Below are 22,246 nucleotides of genomic sequence, written 5' to 3' on the forward strand. Positions count from 1 at the left end.
TGGATAGAATGTCCTATTCAACACATATGCACAAATCACACGATTAATTACAAAAGAGAAAACAAATACCAGTTCAATCTCACCCTAAGCAACGACGACGACGACCCATGGATATGATGAACCCAAAGTAAACCTTCGAAGCAACGACTTGTTCGTGTGTACTTCACCTACTCACAAAAGAGCTATTCTCCCATAGATAAACTCACAAGTAACAACAACCATCCTAGCTAGACTCCATCCTTGCACTCCAAGCAACACTAATCTCTCCCTAGCTACACCATCTCTTTATAAGCATACATATATATACATAAACATTATATATATATATATATATATATATATATATATATATATATATATATATATATACACACGCGCGCGCATATTTATTGCATTTAAATTCTGATGCACACAATTATGTATGTGCGGGTCTACTTTTATTAGAAATTTAGTCAGGTTACGGCTTTATTATCTATTTTCGTCTCTCGATAGTATGTATGTGTGCATCTTCCATGTGATTAAAAACAAAAGACGATACATGCATCATGTCGTGTATTTATCATATATGATTACTATATAATTAAAAAGGAGATGGAGAAACGCGCTACATGTGTCATCTCATGTATTTGTGTATATATATTATCACTATATAATTAAAAAAAGAGAGGGAGAGACGCGCTAGGTGCGTCACCCCCATGTATTTTTTTTTTTTGTGTGTGTGTGTATGTGTATGTATGTATGTATATGTATGATCACCAAGCCTCTTATTGTGCATTTTGGTAGTTTGCAGTAGCGGGCAGATCGAGTGCATGGCGCTCGGGCTAGTCGTCGTGAAGCTGGCGCTATGGCTGCTCGCGTCGTGCACGGAGGCGGTGGCCACGGCGCTGCTCCGCGGCGCGGCGCTCCTCCTCCTCGCCGCCGCGCGGCTGCTCACGCTGCCGGGAAAGGCGGCCGACGCGGCGCTCGGCGCGGCCAGGGGCGCGGTCACCGCGGCCGTGGAGCTCACGGCCGGCGTCGTCCGCGACGCCGCGGCGTCCGTCGCGTCGGCGCTCCTCGAGGCGCTCTGGGGCGCGGTGGCCGGGGCCGCGGAGCTCGCGGCGTCGGCGGCCGCGAGGCTGGCGGAGGCGGCGCGGGACGGCGGCGAGGAGGCCGCCAGGGCCGTGGCGGCGGCGGTGGAGGGCGCGGCGGAGGTGGCGGCCGGGGCGGTGGCGAAGGTGTGGGAGAGCTACGTGGACGCTCTTGGCGCGCTTGTCCTCGAAAACCGCAGCTGATGCATGCATATATTCGTAAGTGCAACGGCGGCTATGTGCACATAGGTAGGAGTAGTGATTAACATCGACATTTTTCTTCGACAAAGTATAGTAATTGCAAATTAGATTTTGCATGACACTTGAATATAGAATTTTTCGAATTGTATGTCGAAAAAGTTACGTATATACCGACCGATAATTTATCGGCGTACATAGATCTTTCTTACCACTTGTCTGACACGGTAGGTTTGGATCATAGTGTAGTAAAAACAGAACAACATTCTAAGGTTGGAGAACCGATCGTACAAACTTTTTTGGTGGGGTATCATGCTTATGTAATAAGCTTATTATCAATTACTAAGAGTTTTACGATGATCTTGATGTACTTTGAACAAAACTTTAACGATACAATGTTTATGCTGTTATGTCCTTAGACTAATTATAAATGGAAAGAAACTATACCAAGATGTTTGTCCTCGATCCGTGATTACATTTCGTACATATAAGTAGCGTGTAAATGTTCATATGGTGCTATAACTGTTTGATCCATTTCAGCGCTTCTACAAACTTAAATAGATAGGCGAAGTTAGATTGATGGTAATTACTAATTAATAATTCAGTTTATTCCGCGACACTCCTACAGATTTGGGCTTGAAAGTTGACCATATGCTGTTCCTTCGAAATTGCTCGTTCATTCGATGCTTATTCTCAATCCTTAATTATTTACTCCAATATTCCAAAAATAAATGAACTTCTCTAGTTCAACTAGAAGAATGTATTTATTTTGGGTCCAAGAGAGTACATGGTTCAAATTTTCCCTAGAAAGTACTTGCTGCTTTCATGTTCCTCCTAAAAGAAACTGCTGGATCCTTTCATGCTCGTTCCTAATGTTTTTAAAAAATTTAACTGCATGAAAAGCGATTCAAACTAATAGAAACTTATTCGTCCCTTCATGCTCCTTTTTTTTGACGATATTCTCCGAACGTTACTATAGTAATACTGTATCGTGATTGTGAAAAATCAGCGTTACTGTAGATAGAAGGTCTGACAGTAATATTGTTTGTTGTAATAGATTATATAGGTATTTTTGGGACTGAGTAAGTAGGATCATCTAATACAACAAAAGGGTTGATTGTTGTACGATAGAGGCATACGGCTACCGAGTAAATTTATTAAATATTATTTCAATTCTCCAATCACACAATCGCAAGTAAAAAAACCATCATAATTACTCCCTCCGTTTCAAAATAGAAACATTTATATGTGTTTTCCAGAATGAATCTGTAGGAAGAAATGTCCAAATACATTTTGAAAAACATGCATGAATACTTATATTTTGAAACGGAGGTACCGAACACAAACATTGAGCACACCAAAGGGTCAGCGTTCACTCACTTCACAGTGTTGTGGTTGGGGTCTTTTTTTTTGGGAGCAGAATCAGTCTCTGAAGGCCGAGAAGACAGGAGAAGAGCACTTCTGCCCACATCTCATGACGCAAAAGACCCAGCAATAAGTATAGTTACATCCACTGAATCATGCTACATTAGTTGCAATTCTTATATGCTGTAATCAACAGCATAAATAAAGTGTGTACGGTGCCTCCTCTACATTAATATCATATACACAACGATGAGGTCATAGGCAAAATCAGGATCCCTGGCACAGGCCAAGATGGAAACAAACTTACCATGCAAACGTCAGGCTTGTCAACTGTTGAACTCCTCTCTTCAGCTCGACTTGGCAAGCATCCTAGCCGAATATGAACTGCAAGCACATTGGCTGGTAGAGCAAAAGGCAGGCTTTGCGATAGTAATGTTAAAAATGATCCAAGAACCGCGTCTCTTCAGTCAAAGATCTCCTGGGCTTCGATTTTGCTGTGCTGGCTGCAGGGTTTGGTCAAAGGTGAATGAATGAATCAATCAATCGATAGGAAAAGTGTGCAGAATTCTGTCCATATGTAAGAGAAGAATGAACGGTGCCACACTTACTGTTCATCCTTGGAGACTCGGTAGTATTTCTCGGCGAGCTGCCTCTGACCAATAAGCTGAGCAAACCTCTCGTCATGGGTGATCACAATCAACTGGAAGTTCTCCTGCCCTTTCCTGCTCTCCATTATTCTGTGTCGGAAAGACAGACAGGCGCACACACAGTTAGGGTGGAAGCTCCGGGTGATAACAATTTAGTAGTAAATCTGTAGTTGCCAAAAGGAATACCTCAAAAGGGCACCTGCAAGGCTCTCTGCATTAGGCCCATCTAGATTGGTGGTCGGCTCATCTAGAGCTAATATGCCACAGTTCAGACAGAATGTTTCTGCCAGTGCCAGTCTGATTATAAGCGACGCAAGCACCTGAACAGTAGTGTAGATAACTGTGTAAGACATGGACTTGCCTACTGGACGTGTCACAAAATAATTCTAGCACTAATCCAACAGGTGTACTGCTTAAAAGAAGACAGCAAACCTGTCAATAAATTGACTGAATTACCAGTGAAAAATAAACATCGCCAAAATTTACCTTCTGGCCGGCACTGCAGCGCCCTCGCATTTCCAGCTCAGCATCACCTGTTTGCATGACAACCTAAAAGGAAGTTGAAAACAAGTGAACCCTGATGAACAATCCAAGAAAGTTAATCAAGGGTTAACTAATTTAACTTACACGATAGCTGTATGATCGAGTGCCAGCACCCTCAGAGTCAGAATTAATGCTTATATAGTCGATATCTTGGCCCCTATATGTCTGTTGCCACAGTTCCTTGATTATTTTGTTTATCTCCTCCATTTTCATGGTGTGGAACCGCATAAGAGCCCTAGCAGAAAATATAAACACAAAATTGTAAAATGCAAGTTGGGTGAAACTTCCTAGCAGAAAAACAAACATCTGAGCATATTCTATTATCACAGTCATCCCAAGATGTAAGCCCCTAATCCACTAATCATGTGTCAACATACAAGGCCTACACAAAAAATAAAGGATGCAATTCAAAATAATTCATACAACAAGCTGTAGGTACATGCTATGGGCTTTGTGCACCATGTGGGCAACAGTCTTGGACCAAGGAAGAAGCAAAAGAAAGGGACAAGATGCATGCATTTGCTGCCGCAGCAGGAGTGAACTGGTAATGCTGGCTGACCCCTGACCCTTTGCACCAAGGAAGTACAAAGTCCATTATTTAGGAAACGAGATACTTTGCTAGCTCTCTCTTGAAGAAGATACCCGTGTCTCATCTGGTTTGCTCGGTGGTTGTAAGCTGCTCTTTTAGAAGGGAACACATCTCTCAGAATTATTGAAGCAAAGAATAAACAAAGGTTCTCTATTCTCCTCGCCTATCAACCAGAGCTCAGAACGTTAGTGGCAGCATAGCTGATCAATCAAGGCACGCCCAACCCTCAGTCCTTGGACCCATGCCAACTAGTGTGCAACACTATGTGGTAGAGAAGTAGAAGCATGACGGGTCAACAGTGTCGACGGCACCATCAGACCAACTAGCAGTGAAAATAACCACAGTTGATCTAGATTCTACAGATGGGTGAACACTGCAAATGCTTCTTAGCGACCAGCACCGAATGGAAGGAAGCCACTCGACTGCAAATGCTTCTCACTTGGTTTGGCTAAACTTTTTATGACCTCCTATTGGGTATTTATACCCTTAATGCAAATCTTATTCAGAAAGGAAGTAAAACTGCTAATCCTAATAGATTAGGTAGGTACTCCCTCTATCCCATGATATAAGGCATGGTCAAACTTGACACGGTCCCCAAAACTAATCTTTGTCTTATAATTTCTCATATATTATAAGGTTTGTAGTAACAAAATTATAGCCATATGAAAGTAAATTCAAATGTCAATCCGATTATATAATTTTTAGCAAGTAAAATTCGATTCATATTGTACTAAATGTTGGTCAAAATGTTTTGAATGTGGAATCTTGAAATGCATGGGTGCCTTATATTATGGGATGGAGGGAGTACTCTTTTATGATATCCTTTCTTTTACTAGTCTTGATTAGAGTCACTTATTTTAAAATTAACCATAAAGGGCAACTCAAGATACATCGGCCAAATGGCTGATATACACTTAAGAGTGAGTGTTATGGTCCCAATTTAGGACCTTTACTTTTACAGAAGTAGGTTTTGCACACAAACCAGTTCACTCAAAAGCACTTTTGATATCATGTTTTTAATTAATACATATGTCATCTTTCGTATGTTCATCATAGAATGTATTCCCTCCATTCCATATTGATCATCACATAAGTATTTTCATCAAGACCAAGAGAAGCATTAACTTCCTTGTATTTCATTTAATGTGAGTATATGATGGGAGAAAATCAAGAAACATGCAGACTTTAACTTCCCCCATACACAAGAAACGGGAACTTTACCACCCCCAAATGCCTGTATGCAAACTCAATTTGCATGCATAAATATAATAATAATACTATACGTCAAACGAAAGGGTCAGGGTTATATGATGATCAATTTGGAATTTCTGTTTTTTGGTTACATCATGATCAATATGGAACGGAGGGAGTACTACATAAGAATTCATGCTAATAAAATTAGAAAGAAAAAACAGATTCATAAGACAGCAACGCAATTTTCTTGGCAGAGAGAAGACTATGGGATTTCAATGTTTTCAGTTTATAAGGGACAAATCTGATATAACAGATACGGCAATAAACAATTTCAGTGTTTAAACAAGGAAATTTATAACAGTTGACACAAACGTGACATTTTCAGTCTATTAATACATAGTAGAAGGAAGGCAAATCTTTAAACAAGGAACAAAAAGGATGCTTCTTACTACTAGTGTTCAATATACTGGTCTATTCTTAGAGCATATATATGTAACTGGTGCCCCCTTCCTGTTGGCATACATAGGTTAGATCACACAATCTTCCATTGCCGGTTATGCATAATCAAATAATCAATACTAGGGGGGCAACCGCATGAGTATCACTTACTCACTCAGCTTTTTTTCAAACCTTGCTTATTGAAGTGAAAAGAACAATGTTCAGAAAGTCAGTATCACTTACTCACATAAATCTTGGGGAGTAACTACAAGAAAAATGAGAACATAATAGCACATAGTGATGGTGAGACGTACTCACTTATCCAAAGCAGCATAGTATCGGTCCAAGTCCTTGTTTGCCATCTCAGTTGTCTGCAGTCACATCAGCTATTAGATCAAGCAACAAGATCAAAAACCAAAGAAAATGAACCTGGACATTCATGCCATCAACCTTTAGTTGAAGAAGTTGGTTAAAGTATCGCTTCTCAATATCCTTGTACTGCGTCTGTTTAAGTTCAAGCTTGTGTTTTGAAATATTACTTTGATAAACGGACTGCGTTCCTTGACACCTATTATACTGCATAAGTTGCCAAAAAGAATTAGGGTGATCACAATCTTCTGAGTAAAATTTCCTTTTAAATTCATTACTGGAACATGTGAACATGACATATTAAGAAATACATACATTGCCGTACATATTGTATGTTAATGATTACAGAAACAGAGCATAAAAGAACGCCATCTTATTAGATGCAACTGTCAGTTGTTTCAAATGAGATATAAAATACCTCTGAAAGAAGCCTATCTTTTTCTTGTGAATGTTGCTTAAGATCCGCTTCTATAGTAGACAGGCTGCCAATGGAAAGTATTTTGTCCTCAAGTAATTCTATTTCATGAGTAAGTCGTTCCACTTCATCCTTTGTTCTCCTGTAGTTAAGGTTGTCATCAATGTTTCTTTTCAACTGATCTTGGCTCTTCAATAGCTCTTTGTTCTTGCTTAACTCCGCCGATTTTTCTTCTTTTCTTTCCTTACTTTTCTGTAGATCAGACTGCAACTGAGTATGTTTTTCCTGTAATTCATTAAGCTTCTCGCCCTTCTTTGAATTCAGGTACCTAAAAGGATTCAGGAGTAAACATAGATAGTAGAAGTTGGACAAACTAAAATTCAGGAGCAATATGAGTTTTATACCCTTTGATACGCTCATTGTGTGTCTCGAGTGCATCAATTTCCTGCTGGAATTCCCTTTTTCTTTCTGCCAGCTGATGATACTCCTGATCAAGCTTTTCCTTCAAAGCTTCATGCTCTTGCAACAAGCTTTCTCTCTCTTTTGACAACGGACCAAGAGACTCCTCTAAATGCTGCATAATTGAGCAATAACAGATTATACACATGTTGCATCATAGTGCATAAGCCCAAGTGTAAGCATGTCATTGATAAAAAAAAGCACCCCCAACATTTCCGGGACTCGAAACAATAGCAAGCCAAGTGAACCACAAGCGTTTCCTGGAAAGAGGCTGATGCAAGTGCTGACTAAATTGTGGTACAATGATAACCAGCCAGTAAAATTCTCAGTTACATTTCATCCAAAATCACTGTAGTATTTACATACGAGTTTATCAAATTGATCAAATGCTCTTAAGGCTATAAACTAGAAGGACTGCATCATAGCAGCAACTTTGTGGCTTGCCCAGATAACATATAACCCCAGTAAACTATATGTAAATATGTTATATCATCCAACCAAAATGGGCATATATCTGAAAAGCATGAACCTTGGAATTGAGGTATTACAACAAATAAATAGGAGTATATTTTATTAAACTCTCCCTATTATTATTATGGTCCAAGTTACACAAAACCACAGGGATTTTGTCATGTGACACATAACCGTAGGTTTTATGGTCCAAAAGTTTCACAAAAACACCCAATTGATCATTGACTTTTGAATTCTACAATCACATCTCAAATTTATGAGGATTTTGTTCAGCATATAAATGTTACATCCATTTTTTAAAATTTTGATACAAGAGTATGTTAAAATGGTTAACAGTGTGGTTTTGTGAAACTTTAGGACCATACTATCCAGGGTTACTTGCCACATGTCAAAATATCTGTGGTTTTGTGTAACTTGGACCATAATAGGTGGGGTTTTATGAAATTTACTCAAGAAAAAATTGTGCACAGAAGGCAAGCAGGAGTACCTTCTCTTCTAATGTTAGTTTTTCTTTCTCCTCAGCTAGATGTCCCAAATCCTCTTCAGCTTTTTGAAATTTGTGCACTGCACCTGAAGCTTTTAGCTTCTCTTCCCTAATATCATGCCATCGCATCTGAGCATTAGTCAGACCATCGGTAAGTGTTCTTTGTTGATCCCTTAGATCATCCACTTCATTGTTCAATGTGTCCCTGTTCAATAGATAAGAGTATCAAACAAAGTGAAGCTTCCAGCTTCCAAGTGGAGTCGTGAAGAAAATAAAGAGGTCAAATAAACTGCTTAAAAGATGGTAATAGAAAATATATTATATATAGTAGTATCTCAACATAGTTACAGCATATTGAAAGCCAAAGCACCTAAAGATCTCCAATAACCAGTTTGTGCGCTTATTTCTATCAGTACCAAGTGAAAAAGGGAACTCTACAACTAGTATGTAACAGATAGCTGTCTCAGAGCAGAAAAGCGCTGTCTATGAGCAGAAAAGTCTGGATGGGTGCATCCTTCACTAAAGCATTATTTGGTACTCCCACAAATTAAGGGCATCAGTTAGCTCTGTAAGCATTTAATTTGATTGCCATAGCTAGAGCAGTGTATGTGACATATCGACCCTGAAAAGCTTAAGCACTAGAATTTTTCAAGACCCCAAGTACTGATCATGCATAAAATATCCTGTTGATTAATTCCTTCGAGAACTCTTTTCTAAATTTCCGAACAGATCAACAGAGTATAAGTTTTTTTAGGCCATTTGTTCCATGGTTCCAAATTACCCTTAACAAATTTGCTCCGTTCTGAGAATTAAATACCTTGTCCTCTGCACAGAGTTCAACTCCAACTGGATTTGCTCCAAAGATTTAACACCTTGGCCACGAACATCAAGCTTATATTCAAGATTTTCAACTTGTGGTCCTAACTGCTGTATTTCTTGTACGTGCCTATCAATCGTTTCAACTGGCTGTAGCAATACCTGCACTGCATCCTTGTCCATTTTAACTTGAGCAAGAACACTGACAAACTGCAATGAAGGATCACATATGGAAACTGTAAACAAAACTACATCTCTCCAAAGATCAAAGCCATCAAAATGCAAACAAGACAAAGCGAAATAGGTTATACATAATAAATTATCTTCGTCAATAACAATATTATCTGCATCGGTAACTAATTGAAAGAAAGTTATGATTTCACATGAGACCACAGATATACTATGATTAAAATATTTTCTCAAAGGTAAGTACTTATTTAAATACAAGACTATGACATGAGCTAACCACAAACTACATGTGTTTTATAGATTTCATTGAGAGACTCCATCCTACAGTGCCCAATCAAGAAGAGCTTAAGAACACCAAAACAAGCCTTATGCCAATGTGGCCTAGAAGAGGTGGCAACACATAACTACAGACCACTAAACAAGATATGCTCTCTCCGTCCACAAATATAAAGGATTTTGGCTATGTAACTGAACGAGTGCTTGTCCAGGTATATAACCAAATCATTTATATTTGTGGACAGAGGGAGTAGCATGCTGTAGGCTAGTCGCAATTAGTATGAGATCAACTCCTTGTTTTAAAGAAATTAAATATACTGATTTAGTACTGCACGAGGTGGCAAGGGATGATATAATTGTGCCAGAGTTGGGCACGAGGAACGAAATACAAGCTCAAGGATATTCAGTTTGGATTGAACCAGAGAAGTCAAGTTCATTTAAGTCATGAGGTTATACTGTCTGCTATTTCTTTTATGTCTGGGAACTAAAACAGAGTTGTGTGTTAATAACAGGAAACTAACATCATCAAATGTTTGTGCCTTCTCACTTTCATCCGCCAAAAGTTGTTTCAAGTTCTTCTCTGCTAGAGGTATAGCCTCTTTTCCCAGCTTCACAAATTCCTCATAAGTTGCATTGAGTTTATTCAATTGCTGGAAAAAGTCTTCAGCATTTGAGCATTCCAATGAGATCTTGTTCATGCGCTCTGCAGTACTTTCACACGTTGTCCTTTGCTGAAAGGTACAGACACATTAGGAAAAACTCATATGAATAAAGTAACTCTAACAAAGTAAAAGGCAGCATGTTATATCAATTATTAGATCAGGCACCTTCTTTACAAATTCATCCTCTTCATCAGGAGTGAAAGCACGTTGACAGCAAGGGCACATGTGGAGCTCACGAGCCAAATTTTCAAAAGGCTCATACATTTGCCGCATTCCCTTCGCGTAACTTAAATTGCTGCATATAAGCAGGAAGCATTGAATTTAGCACATCACAAGGAGATATATAGACCAAATAAAATGGCTAAAATTATGGATATCAACTTTTTTTGTTTCTCTCTTTCATCCATGGCATCTTTCAGATGTTTGGGAAACATGTTAATGTCAGCAGACATCTTCGTAATGGATTGAAGTTTGGACTCCACATAGCTTCTCTTTGCTGTAGAAAAACATGTGTCAATGGATCTTATCACAGTCTTAAAAGATAAAATGAATGAGCAGTCCTTTCATTAGTTCCATAGAAAAACTTTATTAATTTCAATGACAATATTTGTATTCTCTTTACAGTATGAGAAAACATTAATTTATTATCATCTCTGAGAGAACCTTGGAAGATGATATAGGTACAGTGTGCTAAATTTCTGCCCAGACAAAACAATCAAATTAGTTCTTGTCATCAAATTGAGAAGAAATTTACCCATGGTTCAGGTGAAGCATAGATCAGAACTAGTCCCAGCTTTATTCAACGAACTATGATGAGTCTAAAGGACAATTTGGCTTTGAACATGATGGCAATTAAAAGAGTAAATTAGACAGGTATGACCAACCAAATTCCGCCGCACTAACATAGGAATACTAAAGAATGAGGTACGGCAGCTACCAGATGCTTGGACACCTTCCACAAAGGCGCTATGTACAACAACAATATTTCCTCAATGCATGAGTTATCTCCTACTTCCTCCGTTTCACAATGTAAAACTTTCTAGCATTGCCTATATTCATTTAGATGTTAATGAATCTAGACATATGCATGTGTTTAGATTCATTAACATCTATATGTATGTGGGCAATGCTAGAAAGTCCTACATTGTGAAACGGAGGGAGTACAAGGCAATGTCCCAGCAAGGCTAATCACATGAACTACCTGCCAATTTGGCTATCCAATCAAAAATGCAACCAAACAAATCAATCTCATTTGGGGTCAAAGGCAGTTACTTAAAGAAACATTCAGTGAGCACAAACAGCTAAAGAAGAGAGCGAGTACATAGCATGAACTGCATCCACCGATCTGTGGAAGGAACACCTAGACACCCAGTTTGATCCGACATGCAATTAATTAGACGATTAGAGCGAGCTAAGTGCTGCATAGACCAGTATTGCCTTGTCTGGCATCATGGTAGCAGCAAGGAAGCAGACCACATAATCAGGGAGCAATCATGCACAATGGGGACACCATGGCCTAGCTCGCTAGTACTAGCTGCAGCTGCAACTACAGTACTGCAGCTATACTGCCACAGCTAGCTATGCCAAGTGTTAAGAGGAGAGACCAAGGGAGAGAAGAATCTGATACTATCTCACCTCAATGGAGGCCAAGAGCTGCAAAAATGATGTGAATCCTAACAGCAATACTATCTCACCTCAATGGAGGCCAAGAGCTGCAAAAATGATGTGAATCCTAACAGCGATTGCATTTCACATGTTTGCATGGTCACAGGTGTTATGTGGAGGGATGAATTGGGGTGCTCAACGGGAAGGCGAGGCCTGCAGCCTCGCCACCCCGGAGCTTGGGTAAGGTCAAACAGAGAAGAGGGGAGACTAGAGATAGGTTTAACTTCTTTCTTAATTAATTCCACATGACTGTGGTGCCTCTCCTTACATAGAGCCAGCTCCTAACAAACATCCTAACAAAAGGCCTAACAAACCTCCTACAACCTTATCTAATAATGAGAGGGGCTGAGTTCTGCCCATAACATCTCCATCCCTCCTTCGAGACAGCTCGTCCTCGAGCTGCGGTGGAAGCCATGCCTAAAGGTTGAGGGGTGCCGATCACCCATGTCATCCTAGTCCCCTTTCCCTCCTCCTTCGGAAGCAGCTCGCCCGCGAGCTGCAAGCTTGTCTTCACATGATGTCCTATTATTAAGCCTTTTACATCTCGGCTCCTAACATTATTTGGAAGAATAAATCTAAAATTATTTTGGTGTTCCATGCCATTCTTCTGCTGCCAAGCTCAGGTGGGCCCCATCCAGAAGAACATAGAGGAAGGACGCCATACCAATGTGACTGTGTGTTCCAAAAACCACAAATGTCCTGCTTGCTGTCATGTTTGCCAAAGGAGACCAAAGCTGTGTGGTGCCTAGACAACTGCAGCCCACTCCAATAGCCCCTGGCCCAAGACATGTTGTATGGATCTTGTCTTCTCAACAGAGGATCACGTGACCAGCCAAAAAGACACGGTCCAGTTGACCCACCGAACAGCAGGGACGAACGAGGAACCGTTCCCATCTCTCGCGCCGCCACCAGAAGTCGCATCTCTCGCGCCGTGCATGCCGCGATCGCCGCATGAGGACGCGCCATACCGGCTATGTGCACCAGCCGCATGTGAGAAGGGCTGACGCCGTGGGGTCGCGAGGAACCAGCTGCCTCCTGCGCCGACTCTCGTGGCACACCTGCTGCTCATGTAGACGGCGCCACCCCCAGGAGGTTGACACGCGTGTTGCTCACGCTGTGCTGCAGCAGCTGCGCCCCCTTTCCCGGCGCGCGTGGCCCGCCTGGATCCCACGCCGTTGGCGCCGCACGTGATGCTCCCCGTCGTCGAGCAACGCTCAGCGTAATCGCAGCCGCCGCTCGAGGAAGCTGCTGGAAGATCCCTCGCTGCTGCTGTGGTCGCAGAAGGGAACGGTGACGACGCGACACGATGGTCTTCCATGGCGATGGCTGAGTTGATGGTGCCCCAGCGAGCGCCGACCGGACTGTTGTGAGGTGTGACAGCACTGCCGCAGCCTCGGATGCGAACGACAACTGAGAAAATGGCACTACAGCCAGGGGCTGCAGCACCTCCACCGATTGGACCGATGGCGGTGAAGAGGGCGTCGTCATCACCGGTTCCTCCACCGCAGCCGCGAACAGGGACGATGGCAGAGAAGGCGGCGCCGTCGCGAGTGGCGGAGAGGGCGTCGTCGTCGTAGTTTCCAACGCCACCCCCTTGGCCTCAAAACCCGCACGGAGTGCCAACACCAATTCTGTCACCTTGTCGAGCCCAGCTGTGATCTCCGTGATGGAGGTCTGCATGGCCCTGGAGGATTGGCGCAGCATGTGGAGGTCATGGATGGCAGGCATGGTGAATGGCGTGGTGGGGTGGATGACAGGATCGTGGTCGTCTGATACCAGATGTTATGTGGAGGAATGAATTGGGGTGCTCAACGGGAAGGCGAGGCCTGCAGCCTTGCCGCCCCAGAGTTTGGGTGAGGTCGAACAGAGAAGAGGGGAGACTAGAGATAGGTTTAACTTCTTTCTTGATTAATTCCACATGACTGGTGCCTCTCCTTATATAGAGCCGGCTCCTAACAAACATCCTAACAACCTTATCTAATAAAACCTAACAAACCTCCTACAGCCTTATCTAATAAAGCCTAACAACCTTATCTAATAATGAGAGGGGCTGAGTTCTGCCCATAACAACAGGCCAATCTGATCAAAAGTAATCTAACTCCGTTAGTTTATGATTGTAACATCCTAAGTTCCACTAATTAAATTTATCAGTATTTTTCACATATTTTCCTTTATTTGGATAGGAATGTGCTAGGTTAGCCTAAAGATAAAAAAATAAATATCAAATGCATGCAATATACATAGTTCGTAGGAAATCCGCCATTGTTTAAAAATAGCAATGAGAAAAATATGGTACATTTGCACTTGAAAATTCAAGGAGACGTATAACCGACTCCTCCCCAAAGTTATTTGTTCAAATCCCACACCATAGTGGATCTTTTAGATATCAAAATATTTCACATAAAATCACGCCATTACGTAAGTATAAATGTACGGTAGTAATATCTGAATTTACCATCCAATTCCTTTTGAAGCTTTGACAAGTGGCTCCTAGCATCAAGTATTTTCATCTGTACCAGTTTCAGCTCTTGCGCTGCTTCCTGGGATTTTGAGTTCAAATCATTGTATTCTCTGTCTACAGACCTGAGCCAAGCAGAGTTTTGTACCATTACTAAATGCATAAATAACAACTAGAGGACTTCATATGTATTATTCTCACATCTACTATTAGGATGAATTGGCATAAACATGATAGTTCGTGTGCACAGGACTAATCATCCCAGCATTAATGAACAGCCATATACATACAACTACACGGTTATGTTTAAAATTATCATGTACGCTACTGCACTTGCATTGAATGTACATCAGCTCATGGTGTGCATGATTGATCAAAATATGCATGACTACAGATAGTCAGATACTGCTATTACTACTACTAGCTATCAGTAGCCCACTGATAAAATGCAGAAAGGAGGTCAATTGATGGAAGAGATAACTTTTTCAAACTACAGCTTGACAAATGACACAGGTGAACTGAACTGATCACAGCAACCAACAAAGGAATCACTGATCGCTGGTTGAAACAAATATAAGAAAAACAGAGTAGCACATACCCAAAGGCTTGACTAAGTTCCTTCTTGACTTCCTTCTCAGAAGGAGTCCTCCCTTTAAACACAATTCTGATTTTTTCCTTATGCTCATCAAATCTGCATTTTACACAGTATGTGCTACTTGAACTTCTCACACAGCAAGATTTAAGATTGGGAAATATAAAAAAGTGAATCATAAAATAAGTAGGGTTATAAAAGGAGAGAGGAAGAAACATGCATCTTTTTAAGTTTCTTCTTGCTTTCTTCCAATTCATCCTTCTTCACGTCTAGTAGTACCCTGTCATTGGAATCACTAATAATGCTGTCTTTTTCCCACTGAAGTGTTTTTATCTTCTGGTCCAAGCTAAATATCTCTGTGCGCTTCTGATTTACAATTGAATCATAGTTCCTTTCTCCCAGCGCAAGTGCTTTCCTTTCAACTTCAATTTGCTATCCAAAATTAATATGGGATGAATCAGTTATTATTCTCGAAAAAAAATACTTTCATCGGAATTAAGAATGATGGCATACTTTAAGACATCAAAGCATGTGGAGAAAAATATGAGCCAACGCCTAAGGGTGCAATGCTCAAACTGTCTAATGCTGTGAGCCTGTGACATTTCTTTCTACTTCTGATAAAAATGTAACAAGCAAAGTGCAGCTACATATATGGATGTTTCCAAGAACTAAAGATAATTGGATCAGGAAAGTACCAGATGTCTCTCCTTTTCATCAATACGGGGAAGATTGTACTTTGAAAGGTCCATTTCCGCGGCATCGCGTTCACTCTCTTTATCTTTCATGCGCCTTGAAATACCTTTCTGAAAAGTTATTGATATGTGAAGAAATACAATTTCTTCTGAGATAGTTGCAGAAGATCATATTTGTGCTTGTCCAATGTTCTTTCCATGACTAACCTTGGAGGCAACCTTAGATTCTATCTGGCCAACAACTTCAGAGTAGCGAGTATTTACTTCAAGATAGCGTCCCCACAGAAACTGTTTCTGTGCCTCATTAGATTTCTGGTCATAAAGCGGAATTTTCATTGTCAGAGCACATACTTTTTAAGAACAGGTGGGTTCAATATTAACTAGATAAAATTCACTGCCTACTTGAGCAAATGATTTGAGTAGATTCAGTAACATTCTTCCTCCAACAAAAACTGTTTAATACATAACTCATACGTCCACTGAGATGCCACACCAAAACAGGACAATTATGAGGTGGATGCAGAATAGAGCACATTTGCTATATGACTAAACTCCATACGCATATTGATTTTGGAAATGATTTTGAAGCTTATAATCAGCGGAAGTTAAAAATAAAAGTGTATACTTTAGCAATTAAATTCCAGAATATATAGAATCAGTATTCTCACCTTCTTATCCTGCAAATCATCATTAAGATTTGACAGTTTTGCTTTAGTTATGTTTGTAAGGTGCATGGCAGCAGCATCAGTTAAAGGAGCATCAGGTATTGGCCCAAGATTATGTTTGGTGAAGATCTTTCTGATTGCTGAATCCCGTTCGTGTTTCACTGACATGTGAGCCTGAAAACCACATATTTGGATGTTACTTTAAACTTTTAACACCATAAAACAATGTCCACTATAGTTAATAATGACTGATAAAATCATAGAAAGAAGATATAAAAGATGATAACATTACGTCAGCTTCTGCCTGGAGCCTTCCTGTTTCTCGCATCAAATCATTTATGGCCTTGGAAAGGAAGGAGCTTGTTGTATTTTCATCATCCACATCTCTTTCTAGTTTACTGATCTTATTTTGCAGCAATGCCATTCTTTCTTCAAATTTCGTTTGCCACTCCTTTAGTTCATCATCGGTATCTAAACAAAGACAGAGTCAATTGTTGTAATGGTGAGAACTAATGGGCTGAAGCCTGAAGGCACAGTGACACACCAAGGAGTCACTTACCTTCGTTTTCCTCAGAAAGAGCAGCATACTGTTGCTGCTGAAGTGTAAAATATGTAGTTCTAGCAGATGTACTGGAGTTAATTTCCTGTTGAAGCCTCCTCAAGTCAGCTAAACTTTTTTCAGTACGACGAATTTTGTCTTCAACACCTTGAACGTTTGTTCTCAGTTCCTCCATTTGAATTTTTAAGGCATCTGACTTCTCTTGATCTTGAGCAATATTGTCACGGAGCTGTCAAAATTAGTGAGAGTTAAAGTAAAAATAAAAGGTACGTTAGTGAGACATGTGGGTCATGGACAATTACTCTATCCCTTATATAGCACTCATTGTCTCGCTGACATGTGGGTCAAGGACACAATTGTTAGTGAGACATAAGTAGCATATAATAATAGATTAAGAAATAATTTCAGGGTCTATGGATGTCAGGTGAACATGCAAAAGCTGGTTCTCACAACTTTGAATGGCACATAGAAACAATAACTAGTATCTAACTTGATGTATATACTCCCTCCATCCCCAAATACAAGGGATTCTAGGTTATTTGAGGAAAATTAATTATAGAGAAAAAAGACAAAATGCCTCTCATTAAATAAGGATATGTATGGAGTGGGGGAGTGGTTCATAGTAAGATGGGGAGAAGTTTGAATGGGAGGTGATTGATGTGAAAAGTAATATCAAATGTGTTACAGTGGTGTCTGCTGTCAAATTACTTCATTAATTGCCAAATATTTACATTGTTTCTGCATTCTTCACCAATAACATCATTAAAGTCAGCAGGACACCATGTTGATAAATCAGACATCTTATGACAAATAATTAAAGGTAAAATATGCTGATTAGCCATATATTCTGGCACAAATGCAGGACAGAACGATACAATCCCTTCAATTTCTTTTAGTTGATCAGTAATCATTTTAAAAAAAAGAAAAACATTGTAGCATTTCAAAGATCCAGAACAAAATGATAGCCCAACCCATGGCAAATAAGCAAATAACAAAGGTGCTTCTGCATTGACAAGTTGAACTCAACTCTCGATACCATAACTCAAAAGTTTCATACAATGGCGGTCTAGCAGGAATGATTGAACAGAAGATTAGAGTACCCTATATGCTTGGTCTTTTAGAGTCTGAAGGTTCTCCAACTTTAACCTAAAAGTCTTGATTTCCTGTGCTTGATCCTTGTGAAGTTTTTTTATGACTTCGAGAGCTTTGGTATAGCTGCACATGCATATACAGAAATTAAGGTAGTCCAATGCTAGTCATAACGACATTTCAAGGAATAACGATGATTACTCTAGAATAATTTATCTCAAAATATTGTCATGTTTCAACTAATAACGGTTATGCTCTTGACCAGAGCTTCCGAAGCAAACACGAAATAGTAAAACATTCAAGTACCGGGTCGCAGAAAAGATATCGTCAAACTTCTTCTTAAGTGTCGATGGATCCTGCAAAGGCCAATTGGACTCATCTTGGTGCACGAATATAACATTCTCCAGTATAGCCTTTGATACACCCATTAAAGCTGGAATCTCCCTATCCATATCAGCACATCTGTAGCTGAGGCAGACTTTCTGAATTCAGCAATAATAAAAACAAATTAGGCTGTGAATATACATTGTAACCTAAAATGTTCAACAGATACAGTACTCCTTTAGGCGCAATTTGTGGTGGCTGTGCTGTATTATACTGTGCTTATTTTAAATTTGTAGTAGAAATGTAAGAATCATTCTATTTTAAAAAAAATCAAATAATGGTTAGAAAAATATGTTATGCAATCATCGTATCTCTCACAATTGTTTCATTTTTATAGAACACAATAATATTATCGCTTCCAACTTAGATTGAATAAAAACAGTTTACCAAACGAGATTTATCATAATCCACCTCAACCCCAAATGAAGCCATAGTGATACAAACCCATTGCCTTGTTTAAATTTATTATTTAGAACCAACCAAACAAGTGTGAAATTCCCATCGTCTAGATTCACATGGATCAAATTTTTATGTGCAACAATGTCACACTAAGTACTTGTGGTCACAGAAAGTACAAGGTGTCCTAAGAAAATTTTCTACGACCACAAAAATAGATCAAAAATGAAAGAAATCAAATGTATTTGAGAAGTGTTGCATGGTTCATAAGGGCAATCTGATTGTTCTATTAATTAAAATATCAATCGGTATGCAATACAAAGGGAAATTGAGAGAAAATTTCCCACATAACTATGCACTTCCGGCTATTCTAGTTTATGAAAACATTTATAACCACCACAGACTCATAGCTAAGATCTACTTAACTCAAATTTGAGACAAGGGTTTACCTGACACGGACAATACAAAGTGCAAGGGAAATAATGGACGTCTTTGTATGCAACCATGGGGACAGTATTTACTACAAGAAAGTCCTACAGGCAGAGACATGTATAGCAACAGAAACTACAGCATATGATTGATATATGTAATAATATTAGCTTTGTAATGAACCTTGAGTTACAAACAACAATAGACATGAGAAATCATTTTCGGGTTACAGGTGTTCTGAACCAAATCAAGATCATCCAATGACATGCCGGCAAAGTTATTTTTCCCAGTTGGAGTTTCAAGAATCTTTTGTAACTAAACAAACACACCCATGCCTCAATATAATCAAATAAATAAATCTCAAAGGCATGGCCCCATACAAAACAACTTGGAAGCAAAAGGGGAAACAATAAGTCTGAGGACCTCGCCCGTGTGTGGATTTATAGTCTGGAGGACGCTCTCAATTGCTTTAAACTCCATTTTTGATGCCTTCTGGGTAAGCTGGAAGGAGCGGATGCACACCACATCCTTTCCTGCTGCTGTCTTAAACCGCAGCTTAATCTGCCCTTTTGTTTCCGTCTCACCTGCCACCTGCACATCCCACAGAAACAAGTAATGTAAAAGAACTCCTGGCAGAAAATTATGCCAACAACCTTGAAGCAGCTTCAGTCCACAATAACCATCATTCATTTCAAGCCCATTCCCTGGCACAATAGCACAGCACACTGCACCTCCATAGGCATTCGAGATCCCTCAATTGCATCAATCCATCACTCCACCAAGATACAAATCATAAAAGCATCAACCCCTGTTCGATACGACTGCTATCAAACCACCGTGAACTGGGTACCCCCAATAGACCTTACTAACAAGATTAATCACACCATTGTTCCCGAAATGCAGCAAAACCCCTACGACTCAACCCCGAGCCCATGGTGAGGACGAACACTGAAGCCGCGCGTGTGTCTCACCTTGGGGTCGTGCACGAAGGTGTGGCCGGAGCGGGAGTTCGGGGGCAGCTCGCCGGTGCAGGAGAGCTTCAGGCACTCGATGATCGTCTGCAGGGAGGACAGAAACCAAGCAAAAAAAACCCAAAAAATAAAAATCAGTACACGCGCACACTACAGATGCTAGGGGAAAGAGATTGGATTGGGGCGCTCACGGTTTTGCCGGCGCCGTTGGGGCCGACGATGAGGGTGAGGGGCTTGAAGAAGGTGATGACGTTCTTGTTCTCCGGGTCGAAGCTCCGGATCCCCTTGATCAGCATCTTGTCCACCGTGCTCATCTTGCCCTCCCCCTACTCCTCCTCCTGCTGCTGACCAGCCCCCTCGCAATCTAGATTGGAATCGCCGCCTCCTCCTCCTCCTCCTCCGGGAGTGGAAACTTGGAATCGGCGATCGCGTTGTTGCTGCTAGCGATTGATTCTATTCCCAATCCATCTGTTGCTCTTGCTCTTGCTCCGCCATGGATGGAATGGGAGAGGGGCGGAGGAGGAAACGTTGGGGAGAAGGGACGGAAAAGGTGGAAAGAGTGGCGTCGCTTCCTCTGGTTTTGGGTTTAGGGTTTTACACTTCCATCTCTCTTTTTTTTTAGAATTTTTTTTTAAACGAATGTAGCGGTGTTAAATTTGGAAGCTAAAACACGAAAAAACGAGAAAATGATTGCTTTTTAGCACCCCCACCTTCATTTAAGTACCAACACAATACTAACACCCTAACATATTTTTCACTCACTACTAGAAACATGGTTATATTAGGGTGCTCATGATGCGCCGATTGTCGTTTGGCCCAAGTGCTAGGAACCAGATATTTGTCACCATCTCTTCAAGCCGCGGAGCCCCATGAAGACCGCGTAACCGAAATTAGTCAAATATTGTTCAAGCTGAACAAGGATGTGCAGAGCAAGAAGAGGAGCGTGGCACCACGTTGTGGAGGTCGGAGCTTCGTCGAATCGTGGCTTTACCCATGCAAAGCAAGTATGTCCCCAATAGCCCCTCCCGTGCACCAGGTTTCCTCCCTCCCGCACTGCTTTGCTCATCACCATCAGGGAGGGGGAGATTGCTTGTACGGAGATTCACCGTCGCTCAATCACAACCATTCCACAAATCACAAGCAATGATGTAGCCATGGGAAAAATGCATGAAGTGACACATGAGGGGAGGGAACTGAATACACCTTACCTTGACCTTCCTATGGATAACCTTATCGATGCTGTTATTGGTGGAAAGCTCCGATAGCTTCCCCTCCACCGTCGTGATGTTGCCGCCTACTATGGAGGTGGAGCAATCGAGAAGGATAAGAGGAGGATCCAGAGGGAATGGCGATGATGGCGTAGAGGAAAAGAGAGAGAAGGGGAAGCGGGTCATGGCTCTCGTGCCGTACCCGTGCCTCTTGGACTCCAACTCTATCCACTCCCTTAGTCTTACTGCCGCGGTGACTAGCAACTAGCACAGCGGCTCCTGCCCCAACAGCGATGAGCGATGTGGGCGGAGGAAGTGGAGAAAACTTGATGAGAAGCGGGGTAGGAAGCGGAAAAGACTTAATGAGAAGTGGGGTAGTTGAGGGAATTTGATCCAATTTGTTGTTGACCCTTTGACTGAGACACCACCGTTGTAGGCTAAGTTCCTTTTAAGAGTATTTTGATATTTGTTTGGGTTCTATTTAAGTTCATTTTAAGAGTATTTTGATATTTGTTTGGGTCCTATTTAAGACCACATGCAGTGTGGAGCCTATTTTCTACAATGGTTCTAGATCAAACTACTGTCTTGGGTCTCTCGAATACGTAGCCTGCATTGTGAATGCACTTAGGGTGAGTTTGAGGAGGAGGAGATTGAGAATATTAGGAAGATACGTAAAACAAGGTGAGCCATTAGCGCATGATTAATTGAGTATTAACTATTTAAATTTAAAAATAGATTAATATGATTTTTTTAAAGCAACTTTCCTATAGAAAATTTTTACAAAAAATGCACCGTTTAGTAGTTTAGGAAGCGTGCGCTCAGAAATCGAAACAAACTCACTCACTTTCTTCAGCCGCCGAACACAGCATTAGTATCAATATTGGTCAAAGGAGCATGTTTTGTGAAAGAAAAATTAAACAAAACTAATAAGACAGCATCATATAGGATTTGATTTT

The 22,246-nt window shown here is 40.8% G+C and overlaps 2 protein-coding genes across 3 annotated transcripts; one reads left to right on the forward strand and one right to left on the reverse strand.

Annotated features, from left to right (window-relative positions):
• Positions 1 to 788: 788 nt before the first annotated feature.
• Positions 789 to 1,685, forward strand: LOC127764516 (uncharacterized). The gene has a single exon (XM_052289406.1). It carries the CDS (start codon positions 810 to 812, stop codon positions 1,269 to 1,271), a length of 462 nt encoding a protein of 153 aa, XP_052145366.1. The 5' UTR covers positions 789 to 809; the 3' UTR covers positions 1,272 to 1,685.
• Positions 1,686 to 2,115: 430 nt separating this feature from the next.
• LOC127761977 (DNA repair protein RAD50) lies at positions 2,116 to 20,667 on the reverse strand. Of its 2 annotated transcripts, XM_052286312.1 has the most exons (27): positions 20,274 to 20,666; positions 20,083 to 20,169; positions 19,535 to 19,702; positions 18,209 to 18,384; positions 17,914 to 18,028; positions 16,814 to 17,042; positions 16,547 to 16,725; positions 16,258 to 16,428; positions 15,797 to 15,901; positions 15,593 to 15,700; positions 15,118 to 15,329; positions 14,904 to 14,996; positions 14,303 to 14,430; positions 10,564 to 10,678; positions 10,348 to 10,477; positions 10,042 to 10,251; positions 9,057 to 9,265; positions 8,243 to 8,444; positions 7,230 to 7,399; positions 6,829 to 7,153; positions 6,492 to 6,617; positions 6,360 to 6,412; positions 3,905 to 4,055; positions 3,764 to 3,826; positions 3,464 to 3,597; positions 3,239 to 3,367; positions 2,116 to 3,133 (listed from the first exon to the last, which is right to left on the reverse strand). In XM_052286312.1, exons 1-27 carry the CDS (start codon positions 20,394 to 20,396, stop codon positions 3,094 to 3,096), a joined length of 3,951 nt encoding a protein of 1,316 aa, XP_052142272.1. In that variant the 5' UTR covers positions 20,397 to 20,666; the 3' UTR covers positions 2,116 to 3,093. The 2 variants fall into 2 exon arrangements, with proteins under 2 accessions (XP_052142272.1, XP_052142273.1); XM_052286313.1 differs by lacking the exons at positions 2,116 to 3,133; positions 3,239 to 3,367; positions 3,464 to 3,597; positions 3,764 to 3,826 and having other exon boundaries at positions 3,919 to 4,055; positions 6,356 to 6,412; positions 20,274 to 20,667.
• Positions 20,668 to 22,246: the final 1,579 nt, after the last annotated feature.

The sequence above is a fragment of the Oryza glaberrima genome, chromosome 2, assembly GCF_000147395.1.
Source record: "Oryza glaberrima chromosome 2, OglaRS2, whole genome shotgun sequence".
NCBI lineage: Eukaryota > Viridiplantae > Streptophyta > Magnoliopsida > Poales > Poaceae > Oryza > Oryza glaberrima.

Excerpts from the sequence above, each read along its gene's own strand:
- LOC127764516 (XM_052289406.1), top strand. The coding sequence starts at position 810 with ATGGCGCTCGGGCTAGTCGTCGTGAAGCTGGCGCTATGGCTGCTCGCG.
- LOC127761977 (XM_052286312.1), bottom strand. The coding sequence starts at position 20,396 with ATGAGCACGGTGGACAAGATGCTGATCAAGGGGATCCGGAGCTTCGAC. Across the intron at positions 20,170-20,273 it reads CCAACGGCGCCGGCAAAACC|ACGATCATCGAGTGCCTGAA; the intron begins GTGAGCGCCCCA and ends TCCTCCCTGCAG. Across the intron at positions 17,043-17,913 it reads TAAAAGACCAAGCATATAGG|CTCCGTGACAATATTGCTCA; the intron begins GTACTCTAATCT and ends TAATTTTGACAG.